We start from the raw sequence: 16,680 nt of genomic DNA, 5'->3' as shown, positions 1-16,680 counted from the left end.
TGCACACCTTGGGACACAGGGCAAGAGGGATGCAAGCAAAGAGCAATTTGTTCATGTTCCTTCCCTTCCCCTGCGTGAATTCCAAACATCCTATCAGTTCTGCCGTTACTATTATTGCAGCATTTGGGGACATGGATGGTACCTTTTACCTGTTACAGCATTAAATTCATTAGTTGCTTTTTTGCCACAGAACAAAACAAATGCATTCATGACAATCACAGCTACGGGGGGGGGGGGGATACTCACCTGGGTTTCCCAGGTCTTTGGCACTATAACCAATGCACCACTTGTCTGTGTGATATATGACATGTGAGAGAGAGGGGGGTAGGCTGGCGAGAGAGATCGAGAGATCCACCACGCCATGCACACTGGCATCTGCTACACTGGTGAAAGTAAGAGGAGTGCAGCTTGCCTCCCTCCCTGGGGTGCAGACAAGCAGAGCTGCCCAAGTGCTGCTGGGAGCCAGAAGCGCGGCATTATTATCTGGTTGGATGTGATGTGAGGCAGGAAGGAAAGGGAGGCGTAGAATGTATTTGAAAGGCAGCCCCCGTCAATGTGCCCCCACATCCCCAGAGCCAGGGAGAGCTGGAAGCGGGCCAGGGGTTGGCGGATGTGCAGGAGGGCTCCAAGGGCAAAGAGAAATGGCCTTCGCTTGTGCCTGCAGCCAGCTCCATGAACTACGAACCCCCAAATCTGCTGACTCTTCTACATATTTGGATGCAGAATCTGGGCAGCAAAAGGCCTCCAAAGGAGCTACCCAGACTAAGGAGGCTTTAGAAACCCCCAAACCCCTCACAGAAATACCGTTTCCTCAAAGGCAGGAAAGCAAAGTTTCAGCATTATATTTTGATGTGATTTGAACATGCCATATGACTTACGAAAGGCCATTTCTGGATGATGAAGATGGATATAAAGTTTGAAAAAGAGCTGCAACGGCATGTCCCACAGACACAAGGGAAGTTCATCTTCCTTCTAGCTTGCAATTGCAATGACAGACACACAAGTCAGTGAACTAAATTCCTCAAATGCAGCCTGTCCACTTTTTCCTTTTCTTTTAAAGCACTGCATGAACTTGTCACTTTAATAACCACCTGAAACAATAAACCATTTTTTAAAAGTGCAAGGCTGCCATGAGTGTGGGAGTTAGCCAATCAGCGCCAATCATAATCAATTTCTGCTTCGGATGTTCAGAATCTTTTGCTTTTCCAGAGCTCCACTGGGGGTGGGGAGGTAGGAATTGTACTGTATGTTTTGAACCAGGGTTTATTTCACCCAGGTCAAAGTCCCGGTGCATTTGCTTACACACACACACAGGTCGGGAGCCTCAATGGCGCCCCTCTGGAGGCTTCACCCGGGGCAAAACACCCAGCTAGGCCCCCCCCCATTGCATTGGCTCTGCTTTGAACAGAGTGCTTCAAAGCAGCCTCACAGCTCTGAAAGGATCGCATCCATTTTCACCTTTGCATCCATCACATCTGCTAAACAGGCAATGCCCTATCAGGTTGGCATGACTAACCTGTGGACTCTCCAGGCCACAGACTATAAATCCCCTTATCCCTAGTCACACAAATCCCATTATCCCCAGTATACACAAATTCGTCCAAAGATTGCAGGTTGGTTCACAACATAAAAATACAAAATGAGAATGCAAATACAAAGAAACAAAAAATGAATACCAAGTTCCACCCCACAGGGGAAAAAAACAATTATTTACAAGTCCGTTCCTCCTTCTCAATCAACTTGGAGGGTCCTTTAGGCATGATAATGATGCTAGATATGCAGCAGCTTGCTAGCACTGGCCAAGTCAACTGACGTGTGGCTTGTTCGGCACACCAGCAGCACTGAACATCCTTTTCGCAAAATCCTGGTGCGCTTGGGAGATACAGGATCCCCTCCACCGCCCCCTGCCCCAATTGTCCTTTGTTCAAGCAAAGGTGCTTCGGGGAGCCCAAAGGCGTCTGTTCCACAAGGCTGAGGACCTGCCCAATTAGCCAGACTTGCATCTTAAAACCAGTGATTAACGTTTTAGTGGATTAATCATGCTAATTGATTAGTGTCCCGGCATTGTGCCCTGAACTATTTATTGGGAGCTCAAAAGGTGATGAATGGTGTCTCCCAACGCAGTCACACCTTGGGCGCTGCTGCCATCTAGTGGCAAAGCCTTCTGCCTGCAGTTGGGCTGCTTGGCTTACCTGGAAGAGCCACTGCAGGAGAGGCTGAGGGCAGTGGTAGGTGCCGTGGTAGAGGGTGCCAAGGAAGCCGTCTTGGAGGAGCGCCATCTGGAGGGCAAATGGAGCGCTGGAGACAAAGAGGGGAAAGGGACGGAGTACTGAGGATCAATAGGGCTGTGAGCTTCCCCAACAACCATCATTCAAATCTCAACCCAGCCCCACAGGATAGGTAGGGCACCTTAGGAGATGAATGCAACGCAGGAAGCTGCCTTATGCTGAGTCTGATCATGGGGCTGCCTACCTCAGTACTGCCCACTCTGACTGGCAGTGGCTCTCTGGGGTTTCAGGCTGGAAACTTTTACAGCTGCACTGGGAGATGCTGGGAATTGAGCTTGGGACCTTCTGCGTGCAAGGTGGATGCCTGCGCCCTACGGCCCTTCCCCTGAAGCGCGGAGGCAGAAAGGAAACTCAGAAGTGAATGAACTATGACAACAGCTAAGAACCTCCACATACAGGGGCAGTATGCCTCTGTATTAGACACTGAGGAGGCACAGCAGGGCAAGACATCATATTCACACTCCCAAAACAGAGTACTGGGACTGCACGGACCTGTGGTCTGATCCGACTCCACCACGTGACAGAGGAAGCATCTGTAGCTAGACCAGAGAGGGCACAACTGAAAAATGTTTCCAAATGGTTCAATATCTCGGCTCCCTAAACTGCAGAGGAAATTGTGGGGTTTTGACAGATGGAAAATTGGAAGTCCTTTTTCTTTTTCTTTCTTGTTTCTATTATTTGCTTCTTTTTATCTTCTTTCTTCTGTTTTCTCTGCTCTCTTCTTTTGTTTTCGTTTGGTGTTCTCTGCTCAGGGCCATTATCGGGATCTAAGGATCACACACAGGAAGGCAGGCCCCTGTGTGAGAGATGGGGAAGGGAATCTGCCCAGGGTGAGAGACTGGGAGAAGAGAGGAAAGCTCCCAGGTGAGAAGAGCTAGGAGGGTCCAGCACTTTCTGTGAGACAAGCATTACGAGCAGTGCTATTTTTCTAGAAAAAGAGGTGCTGGAACTCACCATGAACACTTCCCTCGTTCCCTTAGAACGGCAATGGCACCACCGGAGAGGGGCTGAAACTGAGTTCCGGCAAGTTCCAGCTGGGGGGGGGGGCAAAGCCCTGGTTGCAAGCTACTTTGGAGAGAGGATTCTGCGTTTTCTTTGCTTTTTTCTGTTTCACTTTTTTCTTTTAATTTCTTTTATCTTACTGTATTATGAAAAGGCTTTCAAAATCTATTAAAAAGAAAGTGTGGGGTTTCTGCTGGGAAGAGGCAAACTCTTAGATTGGCGATCCGGTGACTGTACTTGCAGACCCCACCTTCCCACAGGATCTTGTCTCTGTGGCCAGGAAGGGGAACCTTTGGCCCTTGGGAGGCTGCGGGCTGCAACCCTCACCCTCCCCCCCCCCGCCGCCCAGCTGGCACCTGCCATGCTCAGGGATAAGGGGGGAGTTGTAACCCACAGGTTCCCCACTCCTCTTCTACAGACTTTGTTCATTGATCAAAGGACATGGCTGTTCTTCAGAGAGGGGGAGTGAGGGGGATATGGCCTTCAGGAGAAACCTTTTCCCCAGGCCTCCTTTTGACAAGGGGGGGGGGGCCCTCTTGTGATTCTGTGCTAAGCACTCCTGGGGCTCACAAATCCATCCGTCTAAATCAAGTTGGAGGTAAACAAATAAAAAACAACACCCCAGAAATGGAAAAAATCTCCAAGCCTTCATAGCATTATTTCTAAACAACTCCTGTAAGTGAAAATAAAAGATGCAGGAACAAGTCTTGTGCATTAAAGAGAAAACACAATTTAAAAGACACCCGGCGGCCCCCCTAAAAGCGGCTGTTTTTCAAATAAATCTTTCCAGAGCATTTGATGCCATACTTTTCTGGGACAAAATATATTTAAGCTGCTCAGAACATAATGATCCGTAGTGATGGTTCCCCCCTGGGCCACGCAGGCTGTCATTCCGCTCCCTGACTGCGTCTAGGCAATTTGATGAATTTCTCCTCAGCAGGAATTGCTGCAAATTTGGAAACGAAAAGAGCTCCCGGTTCTGGCTTGCTAGAAAAAACCAGTCTTTATTCTCTGAAACGCAGAGTTTGCATTCAGATTCATGCATACAAAAGTGAAACACAAACACATTTTTTTCTTTGTCAGATGGGTGGAGGAGAGGAAGGGTCCAATGGAACTTTACTCCATGAAGAACAACTCATTTTGCCCCCGGAGCCAAGGAATCAGTGGGGCTCTAGGAATTGCAGCATTAGGTGAGTTGGCGCTGTCACAGGCACTAGCCAAGAGGCACCCTCCACAACTAGTCCCTCTATCCCCGGTTCCAAATATGCAGGATTTGGTTTCCAGAGCTTGCCCCAGAACAGAAAGGGGCACACATGTACTGAAAGAGGGGGGAGAACTTTCAAAAGGGCTCCGCTGTTCTTAAATGTTGGATCTGTTTTCCTCCAAACACAAAGCCAACAAATTCTGCAGAGTATCCATCACTTTGGGGTCATTCAGCTGCAACTCTTCTTTTAATTGCACAAAGGAAGATGAGCTGGTACTCCAGAAAGGGTCTCCTTGTGCCCCACTTCCTGCCTGTCTGGAGGCCTCTCAATAGGCTGAGTGACTTGTCCGAAATTCCAGCTGCTCTGGCCTCCTTCTCGCATTGCCTGTCTCCCAGCCAGTCCAGCTTCAGCCCTTAGGGGAACGAGGCTGGGCCCTGACATAAAGGGGATTGATGAGCATGGAGTTACAAGGAAAGCACAGACTTGTCTCGTGTCATTGGAATCCAAAGGGCCTTTGTTGGATAATGGAAGGGGCATTTAAATATAGGCCAGGTCAGAAGTTAATTGCGTGTGTGGAGCTGATGTAGGTATTAGATAAGCGTAGTCAGGACCACAGGCTCCAAAAGGCCAATTCTGTTCAAGGAGAATCCAAGAAGGAAAAGTGACTCATGGGTGGGGGGTTGCTAGGGGTGGGGCTGGTGAGACCCCAAATGTTGTGTGTGCGCTGGATATTACTTGATGGGTAATGAATTTGTAGAAAATAAAATTGGGTGCGTGTGATCTGGGTTATGCAGTAGCAGGGGTCAGCAAACTTTTTCAGCAGGGGGCCAGTCCACTATCCCTCAGACCTTGTGGGGGGGCAGACTATATTTTGAGGCGGGGGGGTGATCGAATTCCTATACCCCACAAATAACCCAGAGATGCATTTTAAATAAAAGCACGCATTCTACTCATGCAAAAACACACTGATTCCCAGACTGTCTGCGGGCCAGATTTAGAAGGCGATTGGGCCGGATCCGGCCCCTGGGCCTTAGTATTAAATTTGGGGAAATAAATTAGGATGAGTTTATCTAGAGATTCATTTGCGGGATATGAGTGCATTGAGGCAGATCTGATTTGGAGGGATCTGGGGTTGGGATGGCAAATTAATTTGGGAATTCACCTAGGGTGATTTGATTGGGAAATTAGTTGGCTTGCTTTCTGTGAAACTCAACCACTGTACTAAAGTTACATCTGTACCTATAAGGCGACATGTGCAAATAGGTATGTGGGGGTCAGTGCCCTGAATCTCTTTTGTACTCACAATGCCCCAACAGCCAGGACAGCAACCTGGGGCCAAGGTAAGTGATGACAGAGGTGGGGATGCGGGGGGGGGGGAGAAACACAGAGGTCAAAGAGTAAGTAACTTATAGGGATGCACACAGGGTGTGCCAAGGCACAGCCTAATGTTTCAAAAAGATCTGGGGATTGTGACCTGTCTGTGGGGAGTGGCAAGGGGAGAGCAACAAAGGTGGAAGGGAAGAGAAGGGAAGCAGACAGAGACGCAGGAAGAGGAAAAGGGTTCTACCTGTGTCTATCTCTGGAAGCAGTGGTAAGGGAGGGGGCCACTTGCAGAGTGGCTGGGGAAACCCAGCCAGATGGGTGGGGTATAAATAATAAATTGTTGCTCTTCTTCTTCTTCTTCTTCTTCTTCTTCTTCTTCTTCTTCTTTCTTCTTCTTCTTCTTCTTCTTCTTGGCACAGACAGAAGCTGCAGACCCATTCCAGCCTTTTTCTTCTGCCTGTGTCTGTCTCATGGCTCTGTCTCCACCTGAGCTCTGCTTGCCACCTTTTGTGGAGAGATATTAGTGGGGATGAGAGGCTGCTTTTGTGGCACGCAAGCACAGAGGAGGAGAAGCCCCCTGCCCTTGGCCCTGCAGATCTACCCTGCCCCTGGTCAGCTTGGCACAGCTCCTTTTCTCTGCAGGAAAAATTCTGTTTTGACTTCTTGACTGCTCCTGTTGTAGACGTTTTGTTAGCTTTTGCCTCTTTAACTCTTCTTTGTCCTTCTTTGTTTGTCTTGCAATTTCCCCCCAGTTCTTTCCTTTGTTGAACTAAACAAATTCCTTGGGTGCACATGCCAATGAAATGTGCTGTGCAAGCCTACGTAAATGACAGAGCGGGTGTCAGGACTTGAGGGGTGCCCAGGAGGGCATTTCCATGCAGAAACGTCCTAGTCCAGGGTTCAGAGACTTGGCACACAACCCAAACGTTAATAGGAAGGAACAGCATTGTCGCAGAGACGGCCACCGTTGTAACAATGTGGCTTGTTTGCATGTTGGGTGCTCAGTCATTGTCCAGAGCTGAGTGTCCAGTGGGAGCCAGGAACCATAGCAGGCCAATGTCTCCATTTCAGTTTCTTGTTTTTCCAATCCTAACTCAGTTTTCCACATTTTTGCACTTTCCTCAAGAAAATCCACCAGCATTTTAGTGCAAATTTCTCCTAACATATGCATTTCTGCAAGCAACTATTCTATCATAATTCATTTTGCATACTATTGTCACTAAGAGATACATTTCTACGTACACTTCCCCTAATATGTGTAGTTTGGCACACACTGTTTGATTGGAGAACTGCATCACAAAATTCGGAGATGCATAAATTTTGAAGGATCGCTACGCTTCAGTTCATGTACTGTTTGGGGAAGGATGAATTACATAGGTTTGCTTTAAAATGCAAATGAACTGGATTCCTGCTCCCTGCCCCTATCCCATGCCAAGAATGAGAAGATGCCAGAGCCAGGGAGACAGCTGTCACCCAGGCAGAGGCCCAGACTGAACAGGATGCCTTTATCACCCTTTCTCGTTGTGGAGAACCAATGGGCAGCCTGGCTTCACTTCCCAAGATGACGCTCCAACCTGTAGCCACATAGGACACCTGCGCAAAGAACCGTGAGTTCCTGGTTGGAGCCCTGGCAGCTCCTGGCAGAAGTGCTGAGTAAGTGCATTGTGGGCAGAGCGTTTATAAAAGTCAGGCGGCAGCATCTGACTTATTTTGTTGGTCGGGGCAAAGCTTTCCTAACTTTTCATGTTGGTGACACAGTTTTAATACATGCATCATTTGGCGACCCAGCAAATCAGTTTTACTAGCAAACAAGAGGTAAAACTAACCCCTTTCCAGCCCTGGCAGGAGCACGGGGAGCATTTGCGCAACACACCTACACACTAAAGCCGACACACTAACATGTCGCGACACACAGTTTGGAAAGCGCTGGTGGTTTGGCTGGAGCCTGGCAGTGACATACAAGCTCAGTCTCTATCCAAGTTCTCTCAGATGCTGCTGAAGCTCCTATGTGGTAAAAGACAGATTATCACTGGAAGAAGGGAAAGTGAACTGCAAATGCCACAGAGGACGGTCCAGGAAGTACAGCAATCTAGCCCACAACCTGGCGGCCACATCCACACTCAACCTAATTTTATGCTGCCCCCAAGACCTTCTGAAACTGCCCTGTTTGTTCATCCTATCACAGTTCCTTCCTTTCTGTAAATTTTCTCCTTACTTTCCCTTGGCTTATTTTCTTTTTAAAATCTTCTTTTTTTTTTACCTCTTCCTATGTAATTTTAGAATGACTGGCAGTATTTTATTTGATAAAAATAAATCAGCGTGTTGCATTTTCTTTCTTTCTTTTTACCTCTTTCTGGGTTGCATGACGAGAAAAAGACATTTCTCCCCAGCTGTCTGAGAACAAATTGGTAGGCTTCCGACATATATGTGTGTGTGGGTGTGTACAGCTCAGTGAAGCCATAAGGGAATTACCTTCACTTGTTTTCCAGAAGCGGAGCCATTTTGTTCTGTCGTATCAAAAAATACAAATATGAAAAAACCTCTGTATACTCAAGTGTGACCCCATCAAACCCAGTGGGGTTTACTGCTGGGTAGACCTTTGCAGGATTGGGAATTAAATCTGAGAAAGACACTGAAGCGAGACAATGTTTATTCTGGATTAGTTAATCCAGAACACCTTGGTCTGCTGCCACAGCAACCATCCCATGCAGAAAAAGGCTTATGAATGAGCACATGTGAAACTGTCGCGGGTGGGGATCCGTCCATCTCTTGGCTCAATCTTCATCGCATGCAGAGACAATATGCTTGTGCCTTTGACTGCACAGGAGCTTTGAGACAGGATGCCACAGTTCTTCTGCAGTGCCCATGTGACGCCATCGGCTTCAACGTGGCAGCCCGTAGTTTGCCCCTCATATACAGCAATCCAGATTTATCCTTTCTACAGAAAATCTGGTAAATTAAGGATGCCTGCTGGCAACACTGAGCCCCACCTGGAAGCACACTATGGGCAGGCTGGACTGCAACCAGAGTGCTTCCTTTCACTCTACATGCCTTGCCCATGTGCTCATTTGTATGGGAATATGTGCAGCACAAACTCGTGAATATTCTAGCAGAGCTGCAAAAGTAGGTTACCTGTAACGCACAGCATCCCTATGATAAATGGCAATTGAGAGCCACCACCACACACCCCCGGGAGCATAGTGGAGCCTGCGCCAGAATAACAATGAAGCGACTGCTTTGCTCGGCTCCAACCAAGCAGGGTGGTGGCGGGGGGGGGGGAGAGGGAAACCGCTGCACTGAACGAGAGTCTGACAGTAATTAGCCTGCATTGGCTCTGCTAATTGGAGGAGCTGCACGGCACTGTTGGAAGTAGAACCGCAAGGATGTCAGACAAGAGGGAAGCTGTATGGTTGGCAGAGGGAGGGGAGGAGGGATGCACACCCTGCATCAGGAACATCCGCTGACAGGCACCAATGTCATTTCTACCCACAATTACAGGCAAAAGAAATGCCAGCCACTTCCCTGGGCAAAACCCCTGTGGAAGGAATCAGGTCCCAGCTGCACTACGCATTTAAAGAGGCATCATGCCACATTCAGCAGTCATGGGTTTCCCCAGAGAATCCTGGGAAGTATAGTTGTTAAAGGTGCTGAGAAGTGTTAAAGGTAAAGGGACCCCTGACAATTAAAGTCCAGTCGTGAACGACTCTGGAGTTGCGGCGCTCATCTCGCTTTACTGGCCGAGGGGGCCGGCGTTTGTCCGCTTCCACAGAGAGTTTTTCTGGGTTATGTGGCCAGCAAAACCAGAGCAGCACACGGAAATGCCGTTTACCTTCCCGCCGGAGCAGTACCTATTTATCTGCTTGCACTGCATGCTTTTGAACTGCTAGGTTGGCAGGAGCAGGGACCGAGCAACAGGAGCTCACCCCGTCATGGGGATTTGAACTGCCGACCTTCTGATCGGCAAGCCCAAGCAGCATAGTGGTTTAACACAGCGCCACCCGCATCCCTTGAGAGGTGTTAGGAGATGGCTTCTCCCTTCACAGAACTACACTTTTCAGAGTGGTTTGTCAATCAATCCTCCTTTGCAGAGAACGATGGGAATTGAACTCGAACTGTGCGTTCCAATAGTGGCTGGCCACTGTCAGAGGCAGAACACCAGACTAGCCAGTTATTTGATTTGATCAGTTCTTGTTGCATTAATAGACCAGGCTAGACTGACAGTACATTAAGTCTGCTTCTGCCATTTTCCTGTCTCAATTGTCTGAAAAGGTTCTTTACAACTCCAGAAGCAAGACTATTTGGTATGTGAATCACAATCACACTGTCATGGAAACCCATGGACTTGCAATTTCATATGCCCATGGCCCCTGCACAGCAGTGTTACTGAAGAGGCAAGGTGCTTTTTAAAAGTTGGTTGCCTCTTCTGCATATGGTGAAAACTTTAAAGAGCAAAATAAACTCTTAGCATTTTCCTCTGTTTCCACCAGGGCCTTGGGGGCTACCTAAAAGAGGACCGAGTTTTAAGGGGGGAGGGCACACCACAGCTTAAGAACTAAGCTGGAGAGATTTAGTTCCTCCACTGAAGGAAGAGGGAAAGACGAATTCCCCATCTTTGCAAACTGAAAGTATGAACCTGCATTCTTGGTGGATGCCACTCGGATTCCCACTTCTGCCCAATTCCTCACTGTTTCCAAATTTCACCAATGTGTTCACCAGGATCCAGGCCTCACTGCTGCCCCAGCAAAGCAGAGGGCCATCAGTTATTCATTCTGATGCTGAAATGGTATGCTGGCTGGCGACACAGAGGCAAGAGAAGCGGAAGCAAACCTAAGCTGTTTTTAAGCCAATTATCATGATGGCCGCAGGGCCCCCCCCCCATTTCCAGCGACAGGGAAAGCAACATTGACCTGGGAAGATCATCTGTGTCCACATCGTTCAAATCACTCACTCGAGCGAGTAAAATGCTCAGCGAGTGGCAGGCAGGCAAGCAGGCGGGGGACAGGAGGCTTCTTCTGGAAGAGACAAGAGCAACTTCTGCTGCGAAAGATGAGGGGTCAGGCCATGTGATCAGTAAGAAGCAGTGTTCCTCAGCGGAGAGATGTTTCAATCAAGGAAGTTCCAAGCTCATGTCCCCAAGATCCACAGGTGATTTTCCTCCAGTTTCTACTTCCACAATAAGCATGTCGGGATCTGTGGGGATGCTCACTCTTGAGGAGGGGCGAAGGTCTGAACAAAGGAAGGGTGGGCATTTCTGGTTCCCAAAGCAAGGCATCTTTGGGGGAGGTCAACGTGTGGATTCAGGACCATGGCTAGGACTCCTACAACTGAGGCCTTACATCCACATTGTCTCAGCAAGGTCCTGCAGCCTTAGGCTGAGCTTTATAGCAGAGCTAGGGAGTCACTTACTGTAGGACCTGCCCTACTGCCTCCTGATCAGCCACAGGACCAGCATTGACACCTGCAGCCATTGGCTCCTTCGGGGTAACCAGCTGTGAGGACCTTTCCAAAGGGCTCTCTTGGTCCCCCAAGGAGTTTGTGTTTCTCCTTGGGGGCCGGGGGAAAGGAGGCAGGCTCTGAATGAATCCATCTCCTCTGCAGAGTGGCAGTGACTAGAGGACTCTAACTCCAAGGAGTCCTGGATCAAGGCCATGGTGAAATCTCCAGTACCAAACCAATGTATACTGCCCAGAAGTGGATTCAGATATCAAATCCGCTGAATTTTGCAAGAGTGGACTAAGGGACTGGCCTAGTTCTCACTGAGGTGATCAACTTGTGCCTGAGTTACACCATTTCAGACTGCAGGCAGAAGGATAATATGATGGAAGTCCCCTCCATGGGGAGGGGTGGGTGGGAATCCCTGCACACAGAAAGCTAGCATGTCAAAGAGAAGCCTAGGCAGAATCTCTTCTCCCTGGCATATTCTTTTTAATAGAAAGAGAGGAGCATTCAGCTATTCACTGACCTTCAGGCTGAAATGGTACAGACCAGGGACAGGTTTGACCCTCTCAGTGAACACCAGACCTACATCAACTGGCCTGTTGCACCCTCTGGCCTGAAGCCGTGACTTCCTTGGGGCCCACAATATATTCTTTACTTTCCAGTTGAACAGAGAACTCACCCAAAGAAATATCTTTCTAGCTGATTCTGTGGTTTCAGCTGAACAGTGTCAAGGGTCAAAGCCGCCCTCAGGTAGGGAGGCAACACAAAGATGCATTCGCCAGGGTGAACAGCTGGGATCGTGCCCTGGCTGACAAGGAACTGCTCCAGGAGGAACCTGGGAAGAGGAGAAAAACCAGAAGGAAATAATTACACTGGCTTTCAAATTTATGGGAAACGGTGAGGTAGGAACATAGGAAGCTGGGTTTTGGAAATGCATGTTTCAGGCAGGTGTGTTCTTCAGATAAGAGCCACAACAAGCTGCATCATCCCTGCCCTGAGTTTTCTGCTGCACACTTCATGCAAGGGTACTTGGTTCCATTTTACAGCCATTGCCACTGAGGCTTGGCTGGAGCTCACTCTAGGAGTCTACAGCTAAACAAACGTATGGTCCAGTAGTGCTTAGAGTGATGGGCTAGGACCTGAGAGACCAGAATTCAATTCCCCATTCAGCCAAGAAATTTACTGGGTGACCTTGGGCAGGCCACTCACTCTCAGTCTAAGCTACCTCACAAGGTTGTTGTTGTAAGGATAAAATGCTCAGTCAAGAGTTATCTTAGGTCCACTATGAGTCAAACTCGGCTCTCTGGCTTAGCCATCTTATCAATTGAAAACAAAGTAATAATAATAATAATAATAATAATAATAATAATAATAATAATTTATTTATTTATTTATACCCCACCCATCTGGCTGAGTTTCCCCAGCCACTCTGGGTGGCTCCCAATCGAATGTTAAAAACAATACAGCATTAAATATTAAAAACTTCCCTAAACAGGGCTGCCTTCAGATGTCTTTTTAAAATAGGATAGCTGCTTATTTCCTTGACCTCTGATGGGAGGGCATTCCACAGTGTTGGTGCCACTACCGAGAAGGCACTCTGTCTGGTTCCCTGTATCCTCACTTCTCGCAATGAGGGAACCGCCAGAAGGCCCTTGGCGCTGGATCTCAGTGTCCGGGCTGAACAAAGTAGCGAAAGGAACTGATTTTGATGATGCGATTTCAAAATTTGCAGAGAACAAAGTTAGGGAAAATTGGTTTAAGTGCTTATGCTCACCATGTTAAGTAAATAAACCAGAAAATAACACTTGCAACTGTAAGTATCTTATTTTTCCTTCTTTTAATAATTTCAATGGGAAGGGGCAAGATTTTTTCTGCACCGGGTACCACCTGACCTTGCTACGCCACTGCACCTGCATTGCCCTGCACATCCTTAAAAGAAGAGCAGATGGGTGGCCATGAATGTTTAAACCTCTAGCAGCAAGCCCACCCCCCACCCCACATTGTTGTTTAGTCGCCTTAGTTGTGTTTGACTCTCCGTGACCCCATGGACCAGAGCATGCCTTGGAAACTCTCACTTTCTTCTCAAAGCTTCTCCTTTTTTATGTCCATGGAGTTTTCTTGGCAAAATACTGGAGTGGTTTGGCAGTTCCTTCTCCAGGTGGATCACATTTAGTCTAAACTCTCGGCTATGACCTGTCCGTCTTGGATGGTCCTGCACAGCATAGCTCATAGCTTCTTGGAGTTATTCAAGCCCCTTCGCCATGACAAGGCAGGGATCCATGAAGGGGCACCCCCACATATCCACCCACAAGAAGGCAGGGAGGCGCCACAGCTCTGTGACAGAGCCCATGCGCTGCAGGCAGAAGGTCCCAGGTTGCAATCCGGGTGCCTCCGGAGAGGGCTGGGGAAGACTGACTCCCCAGAGAGCCACAACCCATCAGTGGTGCCAGCACAGAACCAGGTGGACCAAGGGGGCTTGCAGATGGGGGGTCTATGATCAAACCCCTCCAAAACCCCACAGAGGCTTCACCACAAAGGAACCCCCCAGAAAAGCACCATTAGCTGCCACAGGAATTAACACACAAACGCCCGGGAGAGGAGAAATGTCCTCGGCTGGTGCCGCAAAGACAGGCAAACCTCCCTGAGGAGAACTCTTCCAGAAGAGGGGGTTCTCCTGAAAAGGTCTCTTGTCTTGCTCCCCCAGCCAAAAGGAAAAATCCTGGGAACTGCAGGAGATACAATTCCCAGCACTCTTAACAAACCAGTTCCCAGAATTATTTGAGGGAAGCCATGTGTTTTAAGTGTGCTTTAAACATTTGGCATCTTCCTGTCTTGCTAGCAGCAGGTGACAGCAAAGATTTCTCATTGCCTGAGGCACGAAAGCACCTCTGCCAGTCAGAGTAGACAGCACTGGGTTAGGCAGAGAAATAGCCAGACCTGGTAGAGAGTTCCTAAGACTTCCTACTCCTCACAGGTCCCTCCTTTGTCATTGGTCTCTTTGTAAATTATTATTTTGAGGAAACGGCTACTGCATTCTGCATTCTGCATCTTACTGCATTCTGTGGGAATGGCAGCCATTCTCATCCCACAAGGGGTTAACTGCTTTTGATCTCAGGAACTGCGAATTCCTGCTCCGCCCCCCACCTTCTTCCCCCCACTATTTCTTTGACTGCAGCCTGACAGACTAATAACTCTTCTGCCAGGTCTCCGGATAATTGCCCACCTCCCTTGCTGGGATAATGAGCGACAACCACCGATGCAGAGCCATTTGTTCCCCCAAAAGAGACGGCGAGATTGGACTACTGCTGCAGCGCCAGGAGCTGGGTGGGGAGCTGGCACAACCAACTTGCTGCCGTGGCCCTTAAGGGATCACTCCCCAGGCTCAATCAAGCAGTCTGCCGGGCAAAGGGCGACTGCAAAGCAACTGCCGAGTGGGCACCAGGATGGGTTGCGCTAGGATGCCACCCAATGGCTCCTGAAAGAGGGTAAAGAGGGGCCCATAAACCTGGTTCCCCACATCCCCAACCCCCAGTTCAGCTCCTACCATTGGGGGGGGCGGGTTGTGTGCCTGCATTCTTTGCAATTATTGTCTAAACTCGATTTGCAGCAATACAACATGAAAGGAACGGAAGCCTTCAGCTCAGTGACAGAGTGTATTTTGTTTTGCATACAGAAGGCGAAACCCTCAGCATCCACCCAGAAAAGACTTCTGCCTGAGGTTAGCAATCCAAGCAGAGTGTTTCATGTGGGTCAACGGCAGAAAGGCCTGATCTCAATTATCCAGCGGCAGGTGAAGCTATGAGGGTCAGCAGTTAGCAGCAGGGCTGGGAAAGAAAGGCCTCTGCCTGGGACACAACGGTCTGAAAAAGAATCGGGCCCATTTCAGGGGCCATCTTGAATATCAAAGCCAAAGATGGAGGACAGAGGTTGAATCTGCCACTCAGCGCACAAAATGCTCAAGACTCTTCGGGAGCAAAATGGGAAAGTGGAATCTGAAAGCCCCGTCCCACCAGAATGGCCTGCAAGGGAAGAGAGGGGCCTTCAGCCACTGCCCTCTGATTTTGACCCCCCCCATCAGAACTAATAGAGCCAATCATTCCTGTGGGGGCAGGAAAACAACTACATAGGAGGAGAAATGGAGGGTGTGGACAGAAAGCCTTTCTCTGCAAATGCCCCCCCCCCGCGCCCCCAAAGCTTCTTTGGAGGACAACCCATTTATTCAGCACTCATCCTGACTTGCTCACACAAAGCTCACATGGAAGTTGGACAACAGGTCCCTCCAGACACCCTTTTCATTTGGCATTTATTAGGATTTGGGGCAGCTGTGCACATTCCCTTTTCAATGCTGTTTGCCCCTGCAAAAGTTTTGGGGCGGACATACTGCTTTGCTTCCAGCTGTGTCTCACGGTTTCCTGCTGAATTCCTTTTAACTTTTAACACAAGTCATTTTTTTTGTCCTGCTTCTGCTGTGCTGCAGTGCAAGAGTGACCCCTCCAGACATCCATAATGCAGTAACATTGGGGGACCATCACAGGGCAACTAATGAAGCCTAGGGTTTGCCGATGATTCTTCCTTTTTCCCAAACAGGAGTTTTACCTTTGGGCGAGCATTCAACCCCTGGCCCAAGATATACAGGCCCACTGGGGCAAACTCCTGGGGACCCCGGCACCCACATAATTTTTGCTGTGGGTGCCCAGCTTCCGCCCCTGGCCACCACCGCGTGCCGCTGCCCACCGCCTTGCCTCTGATGCTCCAGCACCGTGGCAGTGACTGGGCCATGCACCTGTGCCGTGGGGCCTCTGTTGGGGCCCACTGCAGCTGTGGACATGCTCCCTGGGTTGCAGCAGCAGCTGTGGCGGGCCCCGCAGCAGAGGCCCCACGGCAGAGGCTTTGGTCCAGTTGCCACTGCTGCACCAGAGCGCATGCCGTCACGAGCTGGGCACCTACAGTCTGGGGCCCAAGTCAGTGCCACTGTATGGGCCTGGCTGGGTTCTGCAAATGGATAGAACTGTCTCTGTGTTTCTGGCTTGCCCTTTGTACGTGTGTGCACTTCCAAGGACTTACATTCCTTTGAACTCAGTGGATCTTAACTGGAGTAAATGCATGTGGGATTGGGCTTTAAGACTCTGGTCCTGGTACACAGAAAAGCTCAAATGAGTGTATACCAAATCAGGGCTGTTGCTCCACGCCCTTGGTTGCTGCAGAGACTTCTCGGTTCCCATCCAACCCAATTTTTGAATCAGCCAATCCGCGGCAGCCTGGGGGCGGGGCCAGAGGAGTGGACCATTCCTATGCAGACTTCACTTCAGTCTGCTCCTTAGATTTAAAAGGGGGCCGGAGCTGATGCGGCCAGCACAGTTGGCCCCGGAGCGTCACCCACCCAGCCCTCCCTCCAAGTGTATCCTTCCTTGCAGGCTAACCTT

General features: G+C 49.2%; 1 protein-coding gene across 1 annotated transcript in view; it reads right to left on the bottom strand.

The window, feature by feature from the left end:
• FAM178B (family with sequence similarity 178 member B) overlaps window positions 1-16,680 on the bottom strand; it is a 167,220-nt gene that overhangs the window by 133,386 nt on the left and 17,154 nt on the right. The window contains exons 7-8 of the mRNA XM_033156711.1: window positions 11,937-12,092; window positions 2,193-2,298 (exon numbers count right to left, since the gene is read on the bottom strand). Of these exons, the coding sequence (XP_033012602.1) occupies window positions 2,193-2,298; window positions 11,937-12,092 (262 nt within the window). The remainder of the gene's footprint in view (window positions 1-2,192; window positions 2,299-11,936; window positions 12,093-16,680) is intronic.

The sequence above is a fragment of the Lacerta agilis genome, chromosome 8 (genome assembly GCF_009819535.1).
Source record: "Lacerta agilis isolate rLacAgi1 chromosome 8, rLacAgi1.pri, whole genome shotgun sequence".
NCBI classification, from domain to species: domain Eukaryota; kingdom Metazoa; phylum Chordata; class Lepidosauria; order Squamata; family Lacertidae; genus Lacerta; species Lacerta agilis.
Note: the sequence above shows the minus strand (reverse complement) of the source record. Positions and strands in the feature narration are given on the sequence as shown.